This window comes from Pogona vitticeps, chromosome 4 (assembly GCF_051106095.1).
Source record: "Pogona vitticeps strain Pit_001003342236 chromosome 4, PviZW2.1, whole genome shotgun sequence".
Taxonomy (NCBI): Eukaryota; Metazoa; Chordata; class Lepidosauria; order Squamata; family Agamidae; genus Pogona; species Pogona vitticeps.
Window position 1 is genome coordinate 55,097,275 of NC_135786.1, and position 23,470 is coordinate 55,120,744.

A 23,470-nucleotide genomic window follows, 5' to 3' on the forward strand; every position below is an offset into this window, starting at 1 on the left:
CTGGACACCAATCAATGTGACAAACCCAGACCTACTGGGATCTATCACACAGTTACTAAGCTGCCACCAACCATTCCCTATAATAAGTCACACAGACCAGGGATGGATTTTTAAACAATAAAAGAATAAGGTTTATTTTAAATACAAACAGGGTAAATAAAACAATCGGGTGAATAAAATAAAGTAACGTGGCTTATTCTCACACACACAAGCATACAGTTTGGTTCACCTAGAACCTTTAACTTAAAGCACAGACCCTGAACCCATCAGTTCTGGCTAACCAACAGACCCCTGAACCTTTCAGGCTGGTACTCTGACACACAGTAGTACCCTGTCAGACACCCAGACTCCCACAACAGCTTCTTCTTCCCCAGCTGCTGCTTCGTCCCAACCCAGTGTCTCACAGTCTGTCTCAGCATTTTTCTCTTCACCACACAGGCATCACATATTTATACAGTACAGCCCCTCCTCCTGATGTCCCGCCTTCCACTCCCCATAGGATGGAACTTTCCCTCCAAACCCATGACAGACAGGTAACATCAGTGCTGTTATGTAACACCATCTAGTAGGCATCCTTCAATCTCAAGAGACTATGATAACGTGCTCTGAATAGAGGACTTGGACCAGTGTCTAGTGTGGCTGAGGAGGCCACATCCATCAGCACTTGGACCTGCATGAATCTTTTCCTTTTCATTGTACACCCACAAGTCAGAACATGTTTTGGATCATTCAGAAGGTCAAACGAGGCCCTGGCTTATGACTTCATTACTCATGTTGACTGATGGTGGAATGTCCTGATCTTGAGGTTCCTTTAGGAAAGATTGGTAGCAGGGGGGATTCCGTGAAGGAAAGATGGGTATTGCTTTTGCTAACACCATGGTGTTAAAAGGTGACAAATATCCTGTGAGGGGTTTCCCAAGAGCCTTACTAATAACCCTGTTGGCCGGGAACATGTTGGTCTCGGGCTACCTCAGGGAAAGTCAAAAAGCACATTAGAAGCAGTTTCCTGGTAAACAAACTGGGATTATTCTCTTCACCTGCAGTCTCTTTAGCAAGGAGAAAAGGCTTCTTATTATATAACCTGGTGTTGGCTGACAGCAGAAATTATTCTGCCCAGCCATGATCACCCATACAATCTAAACTGGGTCACCTTTGGATATATATTGCCGGTCACAACTTATACCGTGTCACCAAAATAGTTAAATGAGCATTCTCTTCTTGGATAATATGCAGACTTTTCTGGGTCATTATATCACTTGATTTATGCTTTTGATTTACAGAGAACTGGGCATTCCATGTTAATGCCCAACAGTTGTAAGAATGGTGCTAGACAGGGGAGAAATAGAGGACATGAAACTATTTACATTTTTCTCACTTGCTGAATTTGTTTTTGTTTTTTTTATATATTTCAGTTCTCAAAGGATTACTAAACAGCTAGAAGGCATATGCCTTTTGGATCTGAGCTCACCTGCTGGCACATAGGCCCTCTAGCACCTTCTGATTCCACCTGAAGAGACCCAAAGAACGCTGTTCTGTCAACTGGGGCTTAGCATCCTACAAGAGAAAGAGTCCGGTAGAAAAAGTTGGATCATGGTGGTGCAGAACAATTTGGACCTTGGGGACACTAGGAAAGGCATCCTCTTGGAGCCATTCATCCATCAAGTTGGGGGCCATATGAGCATGATGAAGTATGATGACCACACTGTCTGCAAGCCCCTGGTCTCACAGGAACAATGGTTCTATGAATCTCTCCCCACGGCAATGAAACGATTTACCCCTCAGTACAAAGGTAGGCCCAAGTCTCTAGCCTTATGTGTACTTATTAAGAAGCAAGCTCTACTGAACTCTGGGTAAAGAGGATGAGAACAAGGATGCAAGCTTCAAAGCTAAAGAGGAAAAGGATCTGCACCCTGTCTTTGATGCTGATAACAAACATGGGATGCCATTTGTCCTTTGCCAAGTACTAAGCCATAACTCAAAGGGCATGTGGGAGAGGAAGCAGCAGCTGTGGCAACAAGCCTTGCAAAGAATGTATCTTGGTGGAACAATCCACCAGTGATGCTATAAAAAGATTCCTAATGCTGCTGCCTGCAGTTTGCAAGCAGAACTAGCCATTGTCCAATGCATGGTTACAGGGACAGCCTTGTTATCAGGCAACATGATGCAGCCACTGCAGATAGCAGACATTAAGTGCCATAAGGGGAAGGAAAACAAATTTAAGTTATTTAATTTTAGTTGTTTATTCTTGTGTTTCTGTTGCTGGGGGTGGGAAGAGGGTGCTTATGGAATTTTCTGCCTCATGTACCAAAGTACCTTGGCTAGCCTGTTCATCTTGCCTTGGGTTAGGAGAAGGTGCCATGTGTTGAATTTGTTGCAATATCAAAAGCAAATAAAATGCGGGCATGATTTAGTGCTTAGAAATCATTCAAAATATGCTTCTTGTTAGATTGGTTTAAAGCACTGGTTCTTAATCTTTGTTACTCAGATGTTTTTGGACTGCAACTCCCAGAAGCCTTCACCATCAGCTCTGCTGGCTGAGGTTTCTGGGAGTTGGAGTTCAAAAACACCTGAGTAACAAAGGTTAAGAACCACTGGTTTAAAGGATGATCTTGGAGGCTTATAGTATAGGTTACAAGAATGGAACTGAGACCCTGTGCAAACATAAGTGTAGCTAAAATATTTTATGTGAATGGAAAACAACTTCAGTCATAAGCAATGTGAGCAACATATTTCCTCTACCAGTTTTCAGATAGTCCTTGTATTGATTTATTGCTTTGCATGGCCGTCTCTAGGATCTACCGTCCAGATCAGCGGTTCCCAACTTTGGGTAACTCAGGTATGCTTGGACTGCAGCTCCCAGATACCCCAGCCAGCACAGTTGGTGATGAAGGTATCTGGGAACTGCAGTCCAAGAACATCCCAAGGATGGGAACCACTGGTCTAGGAGATTCTTAGAAATATTGTGGTGAGAAAAGGAAAGATAATCTGACATTTCATTTTAGGCATCTTACAACTTAAGATACATGGTAACATGTTTGAATGGTGCTGAGACAGGAAAAGAGGAAATATTTGGCTTCTCAGCAATGTCAAAGTGTCAGTAGAGGATGTTACAGAAGAAATAGAAAAAATAAAATAACTTTTTAGTAGTATCATATACCATCAAAAACGTTTTAGAAAAGATGGGGTTAGTTATGCTGCCGTCAGTGCTTAAGAACTGTTTGGAAGTTTTACAATGAGGTTTGATATTCTGGTACTTCTCACTTTGTTTTAATGAGGCTTTGTTAGAATAACGCAAAATGTGCTGGTTCTATACTGCTCCATAGTGCTTAAAGGACTCTCTGGATGGTATACAATTTAATTTTGCAGACTACACATTGACCCCCAGCCAATAAGCTGAGTACTCAATTTACCAGCCTCTGAAGGATGGAAGGCTGTGTCAACCTCAAGCTGGCTACCTGAGCCCATAAAGATTGAACTCAGGTTGTGAGCAGTCCTGACTGCAGTACTGCAGTTTGACCACTGTACTATGAGGCTCTTCTAGGGTGAAGAACAGAGTGCCAGACACAGGTAGGTAGGCAGAAAGACAGACAAATAGTGCCTCCCAGGCCAGACTAAACAAGAATGAACAAAAATCTGTGAATCCAAAACTAGGTCATCATCCAGCCAGTAATGTCCAATGGCCAGAATGCCACAGTGCTATGTCATCTTTCCAGCAGCACCTGAGGGGTATTAAAAACATAGATAAACACCATATATATACAGAGGGGGGAAAGGTGTCACTTTTCTAATTAAGAGATTTATTTCAGTCTGAGCATTCGCGGAGTACAATTTACAATCTTTAGGCTCTGCATTTCTTTTGCTTTTGTTATACATGTTGAAAAAACTGGCATAGCTACATTTGTAAAAACTGCTGTGAAGAAAAAGTAAGAGGAGAATGGTAGGCAAAGGAGGTGGGCTCAACTTATTTTGAAAGATACTGAATGACGAAGCAGAAACCCATTTCCTACTGGTTGGCAAAGCCTCCAAAGATCTCTCCTGTTCATTTTTCCCAGTGACACTTTAGATATCTGTGGATAGCTAGCTCAGTGGCTGTGATATGTGTCTGTAACTCAATCCATCTGGAATTCATGGTGTTTTATTTCTAGTTAAGGAAACCATCTGTGCATGTTTCGCTACCCATCATGAGCTTCTGCCTCCTAGATTGAGAAAAACAAGCTTATAGCTGTGTATCAACAGGAGTGCTCATTGCTGGTAAAATATGTATCCAACAGAAATGTTTACTTCCAGGGGTGGAAGAGCAGGTGCTCACTGGGACAGCCCCTACTATGGCCTCCTGCCCCATAAGGAGAATCCAGACATACAGGCTGTTGGATCAGTGCATATCAACAATTAAGAATCAGCTCTTTTGTAAAGTTAATGTGTCTAAATTGCCCCTTCAAGAATACCCCTTGCCCCCAATACTGCACAATAAGGATAGCGAAGCCCAGATTCACATTAGTGCGTTGTGTGATGTGGATGTGACTAGTGAAAAATGTCCAGTGTAAAATGCATCTTTATTGTCAATTGAGTCAACACTACTAATTGATAAGGACACCTTTGTAGGCTTTCAACTTAGTCATCCATTCCTATGTAGAGTGGCCATTCCTATGTAGAGTGGCCATAGACCACAACCATCATCATCATCATCATCATCATGATTAGTCCTACTTTACAGTCCTCCCAGCAGGTTGGGCAAAGGAGAATCCTCTATTTGAAGCCATCCTCATTTTGAAGGGCCTTCCTGTCCAACTGTTTTAAAAACAGAGAACCATGAGAAGGGAGAACAGATGATGCCTTGATGTAGCCCACCCACAGTTAGCACCAGGTCATCTGATTACAGTATTGTGCACTATGGTGGGACAAATTGCATTTTTATTTAAATGACACCCATTATTTCTAAGTCAGCATCTATAACATTAATGGAGTACCTTTCTCCTGGGGGTTGTGGGACTAATTCTCTTAATAAACATCAGAAATACATTTTGTAAGGCTTTGCATTTTTAAAACAGATTGCTAAAAAAAACACACACACAGTTCAAACATAATCCAAGATGGATTATTTATATAGCAGGAGAGACCTCCCGCCTGAATTTCATACACCAAACCAAAGAGTCTGCAGGAGTAGCTTGAAGATCTGTCCAATGTATTTTTTTTCCCCTCAAGTCAGTGAATCTGTCTCAGTGTGTTCCAGTGTATTCCTTTTCTCATACATTTTATCACAAAGAACCCAATAATTCCAACAGGCAAAACTATAAAATAAACGACAAACACAGTATATAATACTAGTAAAAAGAATTGTGCACACATAGGTTGAAATGCTGTTACCTGCGATAAGGTCTAAATTCTTGCTTCCTAGGGAATAGCAGCCCCATTCCTCTCCAGCTCTCCTACCCCTGCTCCTCCACTTCTTGCTCTAAACCAGTTTTTTTTTACAAGCACAGCTTTTTTCTTCAGAATTTCCACCAAAAGGCTACACTAGCTAGTCCATAGAGCTTACATTATCTACCAATTTTCTGCAAGCCTGTGTCCTTTTTTTTATTTTTTTATTTTTTTATTTTTGCAATGTTTCCTGTCTTTATTGGCAAAGGATATGGAAGCACCTTAGGTATATGATGTGTCTGACTCCAACCAACATGTTTCCATTTCTTTGTGACTGACTGGCACTGAGCTTTCATAAAATACCCTGAGCCTGTTTTAGAAGCCCCTTCATTCCATGGCTCAGCAATTATTTCACCTGCTGTTAATGACACCGCAAGGGTTTCTCAGCAGAACAAGATGTGCAACACAGTGAATGTGATCAGGAACAAACTCACTTGGGGAGGGGTTGCAATGTAAAAACTATTCATTGAACATCTCTTGTTTGTCACAAACTTGATTAGGGTTGTCATAACTTCAAAGTGATTTGATGGCACATAGCAACCACTACTTCTGAAAGAAGTTCAGATACTTCAGCAAGTAACAAAAGAGCTGAGATGGGTGGTCTGAGGGCCATGAAGCCAGTAACTGACTTATTCACTTGCTATGAGTCTAATTCAAGGTAATGTTTGGGGACTTTTAGCCCTTCATGATTTGGGACAAATAAGGATTACTTGCATGTACAGTACTTCATATCATTATTACTCAATATCATATTATAGGGACTGCTTCACAAGGCTTTAATGAATGTGGTGAAGTCAAAAAATTTAGACTGTGAGTTCAGAATCCTCTAGTCAGTAGTCATACTGTTGAGGAGATTTGAGAGTTTACAATCCCAAAAAGTAATTTTTTCAAGCTCTGAGTGAGTTGCAGTGGATTGATAATAAGAGAAGTATAATTCTGTGGGGATTATAAAATATATTCACTAGTAGGACACATCTGTTGCCTATCTTAATACAGGCTTTCTTCAGTAAAATTCCGCTGTCATTTTGTGTGAATAGTCCATATAGATCAAAGACAAAATGTACTTGGAATAATATATCTGTGCCTTCAGACATAAACATTGCCTGCAGTCAATAGTTTAACAAAATGGGATCAAAGAAATGAAATATCAATATGTGTAATGCAATAAGAAACTCTTCAAGTTCATCTCTTCTAGCAAATGCTTTCCTGCCTCAAGTAGAAAGTTCTTTCACTCACTCCAATTAGTTTTTCTGATAGTAAACAAAAGTTCAGCTTCCTTGCTTCTTCAGCTGTTGCTAATTAATTTTGAAGTAGTAACCATAAAGCAATTGAAGAGAAGTTGCCCTAATTAAAACTCCTTCCACTTCCCCCCTCTCTAAAATGCAAGGGAAAAGTATTTTGTCCCCCTGTGCCAGTTCATCAACCCTCTTCCTCACAAATGGTGTGTGTGTGTGTGTGTGTGTGTGTGTGTGTGTGTGTGAGATAAATAAAAAAATAAAAATACAAGTACTTATATCTATCTATGATGGCAATTCTAATTGTATTTTAATTGTATTTTAATTGTATTTTAATCATTTTATTGTATTGAATTTTTAATTATTGTAAGCCGCCCAGAGACCTCTGGGTAGAGTGGGCGGCATATAAATTAAATAAATAAATAAATAAAATAAATAAGAGGTTGTCTGAGGTAAAAGGCCCCAGAGTAAATTAGGATTTGTCATTTTGTCACATTTCTCTTTCGTTTGCATCTTTATTAGGGGATTCCTTTGCTGCTGTTCTTGTTAGCAAACAGTATATGCAAAAAACAAAAAACAAAAACTCTGTGATACATATATTCTCATCAGGTAGCTGCCCCAGTTGTCCCTTGAAAGAGCAGACAGAGACAACTTAAAATCTTGATTTTGCTTAGCCATTGCCTACAGGTTTATTTTATATTTTGGCTTATTACTGCTTTGGTCTGGATCTCATTATTTATGTCTTTGTGGGATAGGGTGGGTAGTTGTGTTTTTAATTGTTGTTAACTGCTCAGAGTAGTGCTTGGGTGCCAGATGGGTGGGGTACAAATGAATGAATGAATGAATGAATGAATATATTAATAATGTGCCACCAAACAGATTCTGACTTAGGGAAACCTTCCAAAGGTTTCTAGGCAATAAGAACACAGAAGAGGCTTACCAGTGCCTCCTTATGGTGCTAATCTGGGACCATGGAGTTTACTCTCAGCTGGCCCCTGTCTTGGAAAACACAGTGGAGATTCAAAATCTCAGCCTCTGCCTCCCCAAGCAGGCAGTCCAATCCATTGAGCTACACCAGCTCTCCCTAAAGCATTAAATTTCCCTAGAGAACGATAAGTGCCTGTGCAGCTGGAAATGACAGAGTAGAATATTTACTCAGTGGTGCCATCATCTTTGCTGGTCTGAGGGCACCAATGAATGTTTTCTAAACTGCTGGTTAGAAATGCGTTCCCTCTCTGTGGACAAAGACTGGGTCTTGAGAATGGGGAATCTCTGCAGACTATATTTGGGCTGTGGCCAAACAATGCCTCATTCCTAGATCAGAAGACACACAAGATTTAAAAAAAAAAGAGAGAGAGAGAAAAAAATCTCTTTGAAGTGCCACAAATTTTTGCCTCATGTTTTCTTTTTGGTTTTGTTTGTCTGATATGCTTGCACAGACTATTTCTTTGAAGACAAATGAGATAACTGTTTGAATGGCAATGTTTTCTTATGATTGTGTTCCAGCTATTGCAAAGAAGATCCCTGGGAGTTTAGTGCTTTTTCAATGAAGTTGTAGGTTCCCTACAACTAATCTGATAGTGGAACCCCGGTTAGAATATGCCACCCACAACAAAATTCATACTGTAATGGCAGTTTCCTAGTCCAGGTTATCTGAAGGATCATATCACTCCAAATGAGCCTTCTTGGCTCTTAGGAACTTCTGTAGAGGCTCTTCTCTCGATTCCACCACCTTCCCAAGCTCATTTGGCAAGGAGATGAGAGAAAGTCTTCTCTGTGTGGTTGTTCCCAGACAACATTCCAATTTGGAATTTGTTGTCCTGAAAAGCCATGTAGGCTTCTCGCCTCTTTTCCTTCCGTCACCAAGCATGGCCTTGCTTTTCAAGCAAGCTTTTAAGCACTGAGTGTCTCAAGAATGCATTGTTTATTAACTTCAAGATTTTTAATTTTTTTTCAATGTTTTAAAATTGTTTTTAATCTCGGTTTTAATTGCTATGTATGTTTAATTGTTTTTTAATAGATTTATATAGTATTTTTTTAAATTGTTGATTGTTTTAGCATTTTAGTTATTGTGAGCCACCTTGGGTCTCCTATGGGAGAAAGGTAGCATATACACAAATAAAATAAACAAAGAAACAGAACACATAAGCAACGCAGGGCCTGCAATGGCATTAGACAACCCCCTATCAAAGGAAAGTGGTTGGGGCTGGCGTATCTTTAGAAAGAAGAGAAAACATTTCAATGTGGCAAAAGGGTGGATTGAACATCAAAAGGAGAACCCATGTGCTGTCTGGCATGGATTCACCAAGGAGCCTCGGCCTTGGCTCTATTTTTACATACCCTGAATGCTTCACTGTCACTTAGAGGCCATTATATTAGATGCCATTTTGCAAAACTTTGCTTGACTTTCGTCATTTAAATCTACATAATACCGCTTAATGGTATTTCAGGAACCCATTTACAGAGCAGGCAACTCTTTTTATGCATTTCCTCTGCCAAACACACAGCATGATTGTAAATGTATTTTTGGGCCAAGTTCTGCCCAGACTCATACTGCACATGGCAGTAAATAAATATGCCTATTAATTTAAAAATATACACACAAGTGCAGAGCTAAGGAGCTATGTGGCAAAACAGCTTCTGGGAGTTGCTGTGATACATTTGACATAGTGATACCATCTATAAATATTATCTGTCTGCCTTAAATTGAAATATACATAACACAGCAGAATTCTCAGGGGTACCATAATAAGGGCAAAAGCAAGCATTTAGCTGGATAAACAACTGCCCTTTTACTTGTAAATTCCAAAGCATAACAAAGCAAAAGCATTCCAAAACCCAGCATGCAGAAACTATTTTGCATATATTCTTGGATTCTCTGATCATGTGTTAACACATATGTCTAGAATAAGATTCCATGGGCCCCTTGGGTACATATGCTGCAGCTGACTAAGAGCCTGTTCACACTGGCATGTAATTGTGATTTATGGTTCCCTGATTAGCACTGTTTTGGGGGGGGGGCGGAATACCTTGTCCATTTCTATTTCTACTTAAAAGGATCCGTTCTTCCCTTTTAAGAGCTGGCCCATATCTTTTTAGCACAGGCCTAGGGCATGCAATCTTTTTTGAGTTGATTAATTGAGATGCAAAATAGCTCTTTGTTCTACCTTGGCAGACAGGTACCAAGAATGAAAATAGATTGCACTGAAGATAAGGCCCTTTTAAGCACAGGACCTTTTATTGCGCAAATTTCAGTGTGGGCAGGCCCTAATATGGTGCCTCTCTGAAATGTGTGGCAAAGGAATAAGTTGTTCTTTTTGGTGAGCATTGCCATGAAATGACGTGCTGAGCCTTCCAAGTGTATACATAACCACATTGCTTTAGTTATGTCAGACGAGTTCCTATGTGCATTTCTTCTGGTGAAGTCCTCCTGGTGAAGAAAGAGTTCTGGGGAACTTTAAACCTTGCTCATGACTTTGTGACATTTCATTTGATCCTAATATTGTGGTTGGATTTTTTTTTTTACCAACAAGTTTACCTCCTATTTTTCCAGCTTTGCAGAAAATGCAGTCATTTATAGACACTTAGGAGCTGGTGTCCTCTTAACTCCAAATGTGTGGGAATTGTTTCTCCATGGCGTCTCTCTCCATGGAGAAGTAAGATTTGGAAACCTGGGCCACATCGGTTGGTCTACTTACGTGATTCCTTCCCATAGATGAACAGCTTATGGGTCAAGTAGCAATTGGATGGGAGTGTGACCTTGTAATCAGTTCCACTTACACAGTTCTAGACCTCCAAATGTAACTTTGATGACATGAAAATAGGCCACAGCAAATGTTTCCCTTATTTCTGCTGGGTTGTATGAAGTAAACTTAATTTTGCAGCACTCAAGTCTCTTTGGATGCCTTGTGGCTTTATCACTGGTTTATTGGTCATCAGGGAATTAAGTCGGCAATTCACTCAGACACCACACAGAATTTACTGCACTACCCTTTCTTTCTTATCCTTTTTCTCTTTCATTTTAAAGAAAAATGGAGCAGACGCATATTGTGGACATCTAAAAGAGAGAGCCTTGTCTTAGATTGGGCTATATGATCCTTCAGATCCCTTCCAAAGCATATGATGCTGTTCCAGCACATAAATATTAAGTTATGTTGGAAAGCTTATTTGCCTGAAATAAAAGGCATGTTGGTCCACCCAGCAATTCAGTGTTGATTCTCTCCAGCATACGAAGCAAAGCACAAAAATAAATACTGTAGATTGATTCAGGAGCCAAAATAGTAGCTATTTCCCCGCTATGAGAATTTTTGTGTGTTGAGAGCATGCTGATTTACTATGCCTGGCACTTCAATCCTGGCAGGTGGGACAGACTGTATAAATATCCCTCTCCTGATGCCAGGTATTCCACACAGACTGGCAAAATCAGATCTAGCAGTTAGAGACCACAGCAAACTACTGCAGCACATACTAATTCTTGGGGGTGGGGTATTGTCTTTCTCCGCCTGCTTTTTTTAAAGTCACAGTGGGGGAAAGCCTTATGTTTGTGCTGGTCTCATGTTTTGATGAGCTGTGAAGAGGAAGATGGTCCAGGTTACTTAGTGCTAATCACAAGGACAGGACATGTGCTTACAACTTCTCAGTCAGCCTAGGAAAACAGACTGATTGTGAAATGCTTTTGAACTAGGTTAGTAGAGTAGGAAAACCCTGCTCTTAAAGGCTTCCTTTTTATTGTTGCTAGATTTGAAGTGAACAAACAAAAACTCCTGGAGTCAATGGGCATAATCTCTTGGCATGAAATATTTTTTTTAGATCAGCTGATAACAATAGCATAATATCATCAACAACATACACCAGAGTGTAGGAAACCTTTGGCCCTTCAGACATTTTGGACCCAGCCACAGTCAGCATGGACAATAATAAGAAATCTTAGAACTGCAGAGCTGAAAGGGACCATATGCATCATCAAATCCAGCCCCTGTCAAGGAGGCACAGTGGGGAATCGAACTCTCAGCCATACCTAAACCACTGAGCTATCCAGCAACTGAAGTGAAAAATATCCTTTGGCTAAAGGGTGTTTCCTTGTCACCGCTATAAAGCATTACACTTATCTGTGCTCCTCTGCCTTTAATGGGTTGTTTTGTGCACCCTGGTGAATAAGAATGTTTATCTCTATGTTGTGCAAAGGAACACAATGTTGGTAGAAGCAGAGGAGCAGCCAAGACAGTATCAGTTGACCACTTTGTCCTGAGCTCACACCACAAGACTTGGAACCACTCAGATACTGTTGAGACCCATTCACATGGCCCAGAGAAGGATTCTGAGGGATTCTAAATAATCTCCCCAAGGGCAGTACTATGCAAAACAGTCTCAGCTAGCCCTACTGTGAGGAATTTAGGACTGGCAGCTGAAAAGTCAATGCTGACGGGTGTCTCTGGTGTCCTTAAGAAGGGGGAGAGACTGTCATCAGCCTGTCATCAAAAGGTCAAAGCTGCCTCATCTGCAAGCTATGCCCAAAAGTAACCTGTCATCTGAGACTCTCGGGACTGGAACGGTGATCATGCTGGCTTTATTGGGAGTGGGTTAAATATGTAAAAGGTTGTAACGTCTAGTCCTTTGGCTGTTAAAGTCAGCAGGCAGGGCAGTACTGCTGAAATACAAAGCACATGTCTACTGGTCTGAAGACCATGATCTTCTTTCTGCACTGAAGTTCATTTCTCATTATTTGCTACATGTCTGTACTGCTTTTGTTCCAGGAATCTCCAGGCCATGTAAACCCACTGTGTTTCTAGGCTCTGTGGGATCTAAAATTTGGACCTCCAAAGTTGTAGCCCATCACTCCTGTGACTACACATCACAGTAGCTCTTTGCCTGCCCTCTGAAAATCTAGGCAGGAGAGAGAATAGAATGGACTATTGTGGAAGAAGGCAGGGTTGATTAACTGGAACACTGTATAGAAACATCCAACACTGCAGCATCTTGTTGCAGGCTCTGCTGTACCAAGCCATAATGCTAAATATCAACAGCTGGGGTCACTACTTCTTGCGGATTGCCCTGTTACAAAAAGGAGAATTTTGCATTAAATTTTCATTGGCTTAAATCCAATTGAGAGTGGATCCATTGAACTAAATGCTAAAAGACAGATAAACACTTACATAACCCCCCTTGATTCAGTGAGTCTATGTTGAGCTGGGATTATCAACTGGATTTAGGCCTTGGTCTTTCTGACTTACCATTTTATAGATGGATGGCCCTATAGAACTGTTAACCTTCCAGACCAAAGCAGTTTTTTAAAAATGTGTATCTTTCCTTTGTTATGACATATTAATGCACTGTAAATTCAAGCAAAAGAATAAAATACAAAATGGCCAGAATCTCTTTGCATAGTTATGCCAGCAAAGGTGCAATGGCATAAACTTCAGCAGCACCAAATTGCCACTAGTTAATGTGTTGCCACATGTGCAGTTTATGCCACTGAACTTAAACTAGTATAACTAACCAATAGCATTCTAGCTATTATTACTTTTCTCACCAATAATCCTAGTGAATGTATCTTTTTTGGACAGAATATGCACTTTATATCAACAATCATTTCTTGATAGCCTGTTCTTCGTCTTATTTTATTATCCTTATTTCTTCCTTTCAACAAAGACCAGCCATTGCTGCTTATACATTTTCAACATAAAATTATCAAAATATTGATGCTGGGTGTTGTTGTTGTTGTTGGTAGGTAGGTAGCCTTTAGAATGATTTATAAATCTCACTGCAAATACAGTGGACCCTCGACTTACAGATGGCTCCACTTACAGACTTTTCAAGTTACATACTTCTCTGGCCGCAAAATTTAAGTTTGACTTGCAGCCGGAGAATCGATCTACAGACCAGGAAAAAAAAACCCAAAATGGAACAAAAATGGCCGGTTATGGATTAATCGGTTTTCAATGCATTGTAGGTCAATGGAGCCTCGACCTACAGACTTTTTGACCTGCAGCCACCATTCCAATTTATTTATTTATTTATTTATTTATTTATTTATTTATTTATTTATTTATTTATTTATTTATTTATTTATTTATTTATTTATTTGGATTTTTACCCCGCCCCTCTAGACAATGTCTACTCGGGCAGCTTACAAATAAAACACAGCAATATATACATATGTAAAATCATAAAATTTTACAGTTATTTACAATTATAATACGGATCCAATGCGGATTGATTCCGTAAGTCGAGGGTCCACTGTATGCAGTTTATACTCCAGTGATTTTTTTGGATGTGCAGATTTCATTAGATTCTTTTAATTTTAAAAAGTTTGCCATTTGCATTCACTGGTGAATATAGCAACAGTTTCTGCCTTTTCAAAATCACAGTTGGATGAGAGGAGCCATTAGTTTGGAATGCCTCCCCAATAAAATCATGGCTATAAGAATCAGGCACAAGAAACCAAGCATGCCTGTGTAGTGTGCTGAGCTACTGCCCTTTGGGAAATTGCAGGATAACACCCAAACAAACAAATGAACAATAACTGTGGACTATATCACCGTCACACTTTTCCTTGTTGTGATGCTCTGCTTCTAAATGACTCCCAGAACAAAGATCTGTTTCCTTTATAGCTGGCCACCTCCTTTCCATTGTGTTTTATTTTCGGACAATACATATTAACACATATGTGAAATCTGACCTATGTGGGAAAGAGCAGCTGTGGCAGAGCTGATGCATCAAGAAAAGCTAAAGGCCAGATAACAAGGCCACTTACAGATTCGGGAAAACAAGTTTTTAGAACGCTTTGCATTTTATTTATCTCTTTCTTATTCTTGCTTTTCTTCCTCTGCTGTAAAATAAAGGGTTCGATCACAGCTAAAATTAAGGCAAATTTCTCCCTCTGGTCATACAAAACTTCCATTGCTATCTCCCAAATGACCAATTAGAAAACAAAAGCAAGCTACTTTGCCAAATGTGGATTGAGGTAAGCTCCTGTTAGAATGAACAAACAGTCTTTTCCTTTTAAGGGCACACTACTTGTCATTATGGAATCAGTGCCTCATCTAGTAAGACCTTGGTTTACACTAATTATCAGTGACACAAAGCTTAGAAGTTACTTTCTGGGTCTTCAGCCCTTAAGTGGCCATGCTGGCTGGGGGATTCTGGGAGTCATAGTCCTAAAAAAAAAATTGAATAAGCACCACAGGTTATAGAATACTCAGCAGGGAATTGAACTCTACAGAAGTCCTTAGAGCACATGTATATCTGGAAATCATGGCCAAACTCCTAAAGAACAAGAGCTTGGGTTAACTGAAGGTAGAGGAAGAGGGAGCTGAATAGAGTTGCCACATACCTTGTTTTCCAAAGGAAAACCTTCTTCTTGGCTGTAAGTCCCACCAGTCCAGAAGGCTGGATAGTTCAGTGAGTTAGGTATCTGGCTACGGAACCAGAATTTGGGAGTTCAATGCCCTGCTGTACTTCTAAAGGATAGAGCCAGCTTGTAAGAGTGTACTTGAGCAAACTTCATGGTCCCTGCACATTTCCAGAAGAAGGGAATAGTAAACCACATCTATAACCTGAAAAGGCTTGCTATAAGAAATAATTGACTTGATAGCATGTAAGTATTATTATGTTTCTAGGACCTAGATCACACTATTGATATTATCTACTTTGCTTACTAGACTCTCATTGCCCCAGAGTTTCTTGAATTCCAGCATTCCAAAAAGTCTGGCCCCAGATGGTTCAGTTATGGCATAACTTAAATAGGTTTAAAGTACAAGGACACTGCAGACAGAGTAGGTCTTAAGTACAATTCAGTCAATGAGAAAAGAGTATTTCAGAGAAGGTGAAGCTGTTTTCCAAAGAGTGACGGGGCATACATTCAACTTCTCAAAATCCAAGATTTAATTAGAATCACATTTGACCTGTCAATAGCTTCCTGACTGGCTCCCAATGCACTCATAAGCTACCCACCCATTTCCAAGGATATGACTGCATGGACACCAGAGAGAGTGGGAGCAAGACATGGATGTCCCAGCAGGCACTGTTCCACTTACCGCTGTCCATGTGTTCATTCCTCTAGGTGTACTGTATGAACTGAAATAGTTATTCTCACATAATGTGCACCTTACTTTGCCCTGCAATGAAAGCACAGATTATCCCGGTTAGGAACCTTGGGAAAAGTAGTAATTTCTCTTCTTCTTTTTTCCTGATTTTTTTCACCCACTACTTTTTTAAGATTGCAATTTCATTCAGGAAGGATTTGTGTTTTTAGCATTTATTTGCTAAGCACCACAGTGATTTAAACATTTGTGATAACTGAGCATGCAATGACTTCACAAATTATCTATGATTTACTGAATTGAGGAACTAAGGAATTTAGTGATAATTAATAATAGCTGAGGTTCTAAATCACAGTAAATTGGAACTGTTGCTATTTGTGAACTCCTCCAGGGCTCACCACCCACTAGCTGCCAAATTTCAACATATTGTGCGCAGGTGAACTTACAGAGATCAATTTCTCTCAACTCTACTCAATTATTTCTCTCTTTTAAAGGTACTATTTCAGTAAACCTCAAGAAGGATACCATGGGCAATCTGAGCCTCATAGCCTGTCCACAAACGGATCGGCGCAGTTCCTTGGATAATGCACCGAAGGAATGTTCTATGACGATATGGCAGAAGCTGAACCAGGCAAACACTAGCAACGGTGATCACACATTTGTCAAATGGAATCATGACCATCTCGCAAACACTATCAAGGAGAGGTAAGCAATTTGAACTTGGCAATACACAGGGATAGTCGTATCTTGATGGTATTTGAACCGTTCTCATTTGCAATTGCGCCTCAACGAGCAAGAATTCCCAATATAAATTTAAGAAATAGATGGCAACATTTACATCCCAGAAAATGCAAATGCACTAAAATACATTTAAAACGAATAATGTGATCAAACGAGCATTTAGCCTGCTATTTGGTCCACTGCAGGGACATGATACTTCACTCCTTTTTCTGGAGATGATATGACATAATTGCTGGAGCAAACCTATCCTGTCCTCATTCTCACCTTTCTAGGTCCCTGTCAAGGACTGCTACTTTTTTGGTGTGAGAAGGATTGCTCCATTCTAGCACGAGAAATTGTTGGAAAAGGACTAAAGCAATGAATTTCATATATCATATACAGTGGGGTCTTGACTTGAGAACTTAATCCATATTGGAAGGCGGTTCTCAAGTCAAAAAGTCTGTAAGTCAAGTCTCCATTGACCTACAGTGCATTGAAAACCGATTAATCCCGTAACAGGCCGTTTTTGTTCCATTTTGGTTTTTTTCTGGTCTGTAAGTCAAATCTCAGTCTGCAAGTCAAACCTAAATTTTGCGGCCAGAGAAGTCTGTAACTCAAAAAGTCTGTAAGTCAAGCCGTCTGTAAGTCAAGGGTCCACTGTAGTGGCTTAAGAAGGCAGTCACCTTAGGATACTGGCAATTTAAACACTTCCACTGCTCCATAGAAAGGAAATTTTAAATAGAAAAAAAGACTGTATTAGATTAGATCAAGAACCTGCCACAGCCGAAATCCATTGCGAACGGCTGTGGGCAGGTTCTCAACCCAAGCTTTAAGACAAGTCACAATGGGGGGGGGATGCAATATGCTATACTGCGTGAAATATAATAATTTAAACATTCAAAAATCTATTAAACCACTTGGTAGGGTCCTCTTTCTTTGTTCATCATTATTCACTTAAATCCATCTTACATATCACTGCATAAAACTGACTGAGCGAAAATCGCTGACCACCAACACCTATGTTAGTCATTCGGAGCATACCAACGGATTCAAAGAAAAAATAAACAAACATAGGGAATGAATGTTTTGGCTTATCTGGGTATAACTGCAATGAAATTATGTGGCTACTATCCTGTTGCAGCCTCATGGTGTAGTAGTTAAACTTCAATATTGCAGCCAAGTCTCTGTTCATAGCCTGTGTTCAATCCCAACAGGCTCAGGTAGCCGGCTCAAGGTTTACTCAGCCTGCCACCCTTCTGAGGTCAGTAAACTGAGTACCCAGTTTGGTGTGGGGCAATATGTAGCCTGCATAATTAAATTTTAAACTGCCCATATAGTGTTTTGAGCGCTATGGGGTAGTATACTATAAGTGACACACTTTGCTTTGCTATGCAATGTGGACAGAGTGTTAGCTCCATGCAGCTTCCTGTTTGCTGTCACACAACTCAGAGGCCACCTTGCTGTAGCAAAAAGGAATACTTGCACAATGAACTACTGGTACGTTGCCCCTAACCCTAACCCCATAACTTCACACGCAGTGGGTGCTTGCACATGTGGACCAGATAAACTTTCAAGACCAAAATGCGCTTTGTTTTTGAAGTAGAAATACAGTATATAGGATTGTTCTGCCCGGATGCAATCCCAAGCACAGCAGAGAGCAGGTCCCACTGAATACATGAGGATTTTATGAGTGGACGTTTGATCAGGATTGTGTTGTAAATCCTGTTGAAATCACTGGGAACTACATCTTGGTTTGAACTGAAGGTGATAGGTTTTGTTTTATTTTGTTTTTGTTTTGTTTTTTGCTTCTAGGTAATTTGCTGACCATTTTCCTTCTTTCTTTTTTGTGTTGTATTCAGTTGCCAGGGTAAAGCAATACTGCAAAGTGACCTTCAGTACCATGGAGATGTATCTACACTTATGGAAGATGCCAATGGGAACCAAGCAGAAAAGAACAGTTATAACCCATGGGGACTGCACTGCCACAAACAGCATCTCAACCGCATATCTTCCAAGTATAATGAGAACAAACCTCATCGTATCCTTTTCTCAGCTGTTCTTGTTACAGTTGGCTGATGGTTTCTAATCCAAGCTTGCAAAGCAGAATGCCTAGGAATCTGTTAACTTTTAATAATAGATGAATTGTGCAACAAACATCTGTCATGGATAATTTGTACATGTTATAGCCTCTAGTAGCACTGGATAAAAAATAAACTATAGAGCACAATTCAGCTGGGATTACGCATGAATAACAGTCTAACCTGACACGATACTGGCACATATATCATGTTAGAATGCAGTTTGTGCATTGTGAACCAGTATTGACTCCAAGGTGATTAAAGCAGCAACCCTTTATACATTTTCTTGGAAGGAAGGTTTGTCAAGCTCAATGGCACTTACTTCTGAGTAGACATGTACAGGATTGACTCTATTTTCTACTAGATTTTGCCCATCCAGTCAGACCTTACGATAGTCCTGTCTTTGAACTTAAAATACAAGAACATTCATTTTAAAATTGCAAGGGCAGGTTGATTTTTTAAAAAAAAAATTCTAAAGAGGTAACTATGTTAGTCCATACACAAGATTCGTACATGTTTTTATACATTTATGCATATTATCAATATATTTATACTGTAATATAGAACTTCTGTTCTACATTATACTACAGTAGTACCTCAGTTTACAAAATTAATGCGTTCTGCGGGACATTGTGTAAAGCAAAAAATTTGTAAACTGGTACTATAAACCTCCAGGCACAATGCATCCTGGGGAAACTTGCTTTGTAAACTGAAACAAACAAACAAACAAAATGTAAACTGAGGCATTATTTTCAATGGATTTCCGTTTGTAAACCGAAAATTATGTTAACCCACGTGTTTATAAACCAAGGTACTACTGTATACTATTTTGTGAGATCACAGAAAAACAAAACTCGTATCTCATAGATTTTGAGTTTTTGTTACAATTTATGATATATAGAAGATGAAGTTTCCAAATAATAAAAGCAGAGTTTTGTATATATGTAACCCAAGTTCTACTCTGGTTGAAAAATTCTACATTTCAACTTAAATGTTTCCAAAAGAAACATAAATCAAATATAGCATTTCTGTGGCTTTTTCTTTCTGCTCTGTTTTGCTATCAGTCAAGAAAAGAAAGAAAAATATGCATACAGAAAAAATCTGTCCATAGACTCATGATTGCCCCAGCTCCCCCTAATAACACACCTCAAAGCTAGTCATGTAATAAGAACTACCTGTCAACCTTTATGCATTGGCTGGTGACCTCTGAAGCTGTAAAATCTCCGCTGGCCTTTAGTGGGGATTGAACGGACAGCACTGAGGAAGTGGGCCTTCCATCAGAACAAATAGGTTGAGACAGAAGCAAGGACTCAGTCATGGGAGCTAGTAAAGGTGGATTGTAAAGTTTTATTACAGTTATAACTTAGCTGGAGAAAAATTGATTTCCTTAATGCGTTTGTCCAGAATTTCTATTGCTTGAGAATGTGGTCTCCAAGTACAAATGCCCATGCATTCTAGACTTAAAGATGGGAACCAGACAGCATGGTGATGATGCATCAGAAGAGAAGAAAGCACGCCAGATAAAGAAATGTGAACAGAGTACATCAGCATCTCTTGGTGTTCGTATTTGTGGCATGCAGGTAAAAACTCATTCTAGTGCTCCCTATTTCAAAAAAAGTCACATAGCACTATCAACAGGGAGTGCATTTTCAATGGTGCAAAGAAATATGGCTTGGAATGAAACTATAATACACATCAACTGAGAATCTAGTGTTAGTAAAAGAGAGGAAAAAAACATATTATTGATTTTACAACCAAACTGCTCTGCTTTAGACCAGGCCTATATTTAAAAGGAGAGATGGAGGGAGATGGGGAAAGAAAGAACTTGGAATGTTTGTTGATTCATAACACCAGAACTGTAACAAGAATTTCTTGCATTTAGAAACAGCCTTATTGGTTAACCTTGGACATGCAATTTGCTGTTTCTTTCTCATGGGGAGAGTTGCTTGAGGCAGTATATGGAAGTGGAATGGAGAGCTTGCACCGTTCCAGCAGCAAATATTTGCACATCCTCACTTCAGAGTCCTTTATTAAAATCCAAATTACCCTGCCCTAGTTATGGTTCTGCATAGCAGTTGTTTAATGTAGAGGGAGGCAGGAGAAAAACAATTTTTTTCCCCTGGACCTAAAGAAGATCTTTTCATATTTTGAATGTACTGGACTGTGTATCTATGCTTCAGTGTCTCTGAAACCCACCATCAATCTATGAATGCTTAAGAATTACCATTTTTAAAGCTCTATTTGTTCATTCCCAGTCCTAGTCTGTCACTCAGTCCACCCAATGGGGTGTAGTGTATAGAATTATGGACTAGGACTCAGGAAGACTTGGGATTAGACATGGAAACTCACTGAGCATATGAAACCCCTCACTCAGCCATGAAGGTTAGTTGCTAACTTTGGCATTAGTATATAAGCCTCACTTATCTCATAGGGATCTTATAAGAATAAGATGCACATACTACTGAGAGCCTTTTAGACAGTTACCATAAAAGCTTAGTAAATATTTGAGTATTGTACACTGGTTATATTTTCCTCTATCCCAACTTACTTGTACTTTTTCTGCACTTCATTCCCTATAGGTCTACCCAAAACATTATAATTCTGCTCTGTTTTTCCTAGCAGGGCTGAATAGAAATTTAATGGATTAATTTCATGACACGTTCAGTTGTTGTATTATTGGGGCTTCAGAAGAACTTACATAAGTTAACTACAGTTTGCAGGACCTGAGGTTAATGAGGAGTCTTGCTCTTTTCATTCTGTTTCAGGTTTACCAGGCAGATACTAACCAATACCTCTGCAAAGATAAGTACTATGGGCGGAAACTTTCACCCGATGGCTTCAGGCAAGCCATCTACCAGTTCCTTCACAATGGCATACGTTTGAGAACAGAACTTGTGGAACCCATTGTATCTCAGTTGAAAATGCTGCTATCTGTCATCAAGAAACAGAGCACTTACCGCTTCTACTCCAGCTCACTTCTCATAAACTATGAAGGACTAGACAAAGCGATGCCTTTGGACAGTCAAAGCTATTGTCAAAATACTAGCTGCTCCGTCCTTCAAGGAAACAGCCAACCTAAAGTCGATGTCCGCATGATAGACTTTGCTCATACAACCTACAAAGGCTCAAAGAATAATCAGACTATTTATGATGGACCAGATCATGGCTATATTTTTGGTCTAGAAAACTTAATAAAAATTGTCCAGAGCATACCAGTGTGAGAACGAGAACTGCTAAAGTGACAGGAGACTATATGGTTGTTAAATGGCAGAATGCATATGCTGGGCCATCAGTAGAAGGCCTGCCTAACAACATCATCATCATCTGCACTGTTTGAAAATGATAATGTGGGCAGCTTGCTAAGAAGAGCTCAGATTATACTATATGGCCACTGTAGACTGGCCAAACTCTATCAAACAATGATCCATCAGATCACTTATTTGAATGTTGCCTACTTGTATCATTTGTGAGCTAGGAGAAAATATTACTTGAAAGGAATTTTTGGAGTTAAAGGTTTGTTAACCAACAAAGGCAAAGCAAATACTAGGATCATGTAAAAGGACTATGTAGATACACTGGTGAGTTCTTAAAAACCTGCAGCTTTTCATTTTCTCTCACTGGGTTTGACGGGTAATTTCAGTTACACAATCAGATGACAATTGCCCTGCATGTGCTCAGCTGACAGACACTGGCACTTTCAAAAACACACATTAATTCCTCAATTCTTTTTTCTATAACAGTGTTTGCAGTAATAGATCCTCCAAGGAATATACATAAGAGCCAAAAGAAGTGAACACAGTAGAACCCAAATATCAGCTGCAGGAACGTTCCATGGCTCCTCCTGGTGTGAAGCAGGTTTTTGATGGAAGACCTGGAAAATAACTTGTTACACAGAGGGTACACAATCTGTGAAATGGCTGTAATGAGGGCATTGGCTCCACAGCATTTTACACTACAGAGACATGCACTTCCCAGAGATGGGAAATATCTGGCCAAACTACAAGTGGGATTGTGGGAACCATTGTCCAAAACAATAAACAAATCCCGTCTGTTTTGTCTGGGAAGTTGAAGGTATAAGTGCACATACAGTGGTGCCTTGCTAGATGATTACCTCATAAAACGGTTAATTTGCAAGACAATGGGTTTTTGCGATTGCTATAGCGCTTCACAAAACGGTTTTCCCTATGGGCAATTTCCGCTAGACGATGTTTCAGTCCGTGCTTTGCAAGACTTTTTTTGGGGGGGGGGACGGTTTTTCGCAAGACGACGATTTTGACAGCTGAGTCCATGATTCACAAAACAGTTTTTTTTAGGGACGGTTTTTCGCAAGACAGTGATTTTGGCAGCTGGGTCCGTGCTTCGCAAAATGGTTTTCCTACGGGCGATTTTCGCAAGATGACAATTTCCCCCCCATTGGAACGCATTAAATAGATTTCAATGCATTCCAATGGGAAACCGCATTTCGCAAGATGATGTTTTCGCAAGACAGCGTTTTTTGCTGAACAAATTAACATCGTCTTGCGAGGCACTACTGTATATCAGTGTTAGGGCCTAAAACTCATGTAGAAGCTTTATATTTCTCTGTGTGTATGTTTGTATGTGAGTGGAAACAAATTGCAAAAACTTGACAAAATGTTTACACAATTCATGGAGAGTTGTAAATAAGGAACCTCCAAATAATTAATTCCTCCCTGTGTCAGATGGGAAACTTGTTAGAGCGCTTGTAAATATATAATAGCAGTATGAACCTCAGCAACAAAATAGGAATGTTATATTGTAAATAAATTGTAGAGGCCTTTGAACATACTGCTTGTGTCTGTGTTTCCTTTACACTGTGTCTTATAGATCTGTTGGTATATACTTAATTGTCATAAAAATCATTGTTTCCCGTAGTTTAAATATCAGGCCTCTAAGGAAATCCTTTTGCTAGCTCTTTACTGCCTGCAGCCTGTGAGTAACCAACCACAAACTGTGACAG

At 39.7% G+C, this 23,470-nt stretch overlaps 1 protein-coding gene across 1 annotated transcript in view; it reads left to right on the forward strand.

The window, feature by feature from the left end:
* The window catches only part of IP6K3 (inositol hexakisphosphate kinase 3), a 35,737-nt gene extending 12,446 nt beyond the window's left edge, over nucleotides 1-23,291 (forward strand). The window contains exons 2-6 of the mRNA XM_020797959.3: nucleotides 1,413-1,789; nucleotides 16,189-16,399; nucleotides 18,274-18,452; nucleotides 19,897-20,072; nucleotides 21,258-23,291. Of these exons, the coding sequence (XP_020653618.3) occupies nucleotides 1,591-1,789; nucleotides 16,189-16,399; nucleotides 18,274-18,452; nucleotides 19,897-20,072; nucleotides 21,258-21,713 (1,221 nt within the window). The 5' untranslated portion in view covers nucleotides 1,413-1,590 and the 3' untranslated portion in view covers nucleotides 21,714-23,291. The remainder of the gene's footprint in view (nucleotides 1-1,412; nucleotides 1,790-16,188; nucleotides 16,400-18,273; nucleotides 18,453-19,896; nucleotides 20,073-21,257) is intronic.
* Nucleotides 23,292-23,470: the final 179 nt, after the last annotated feature.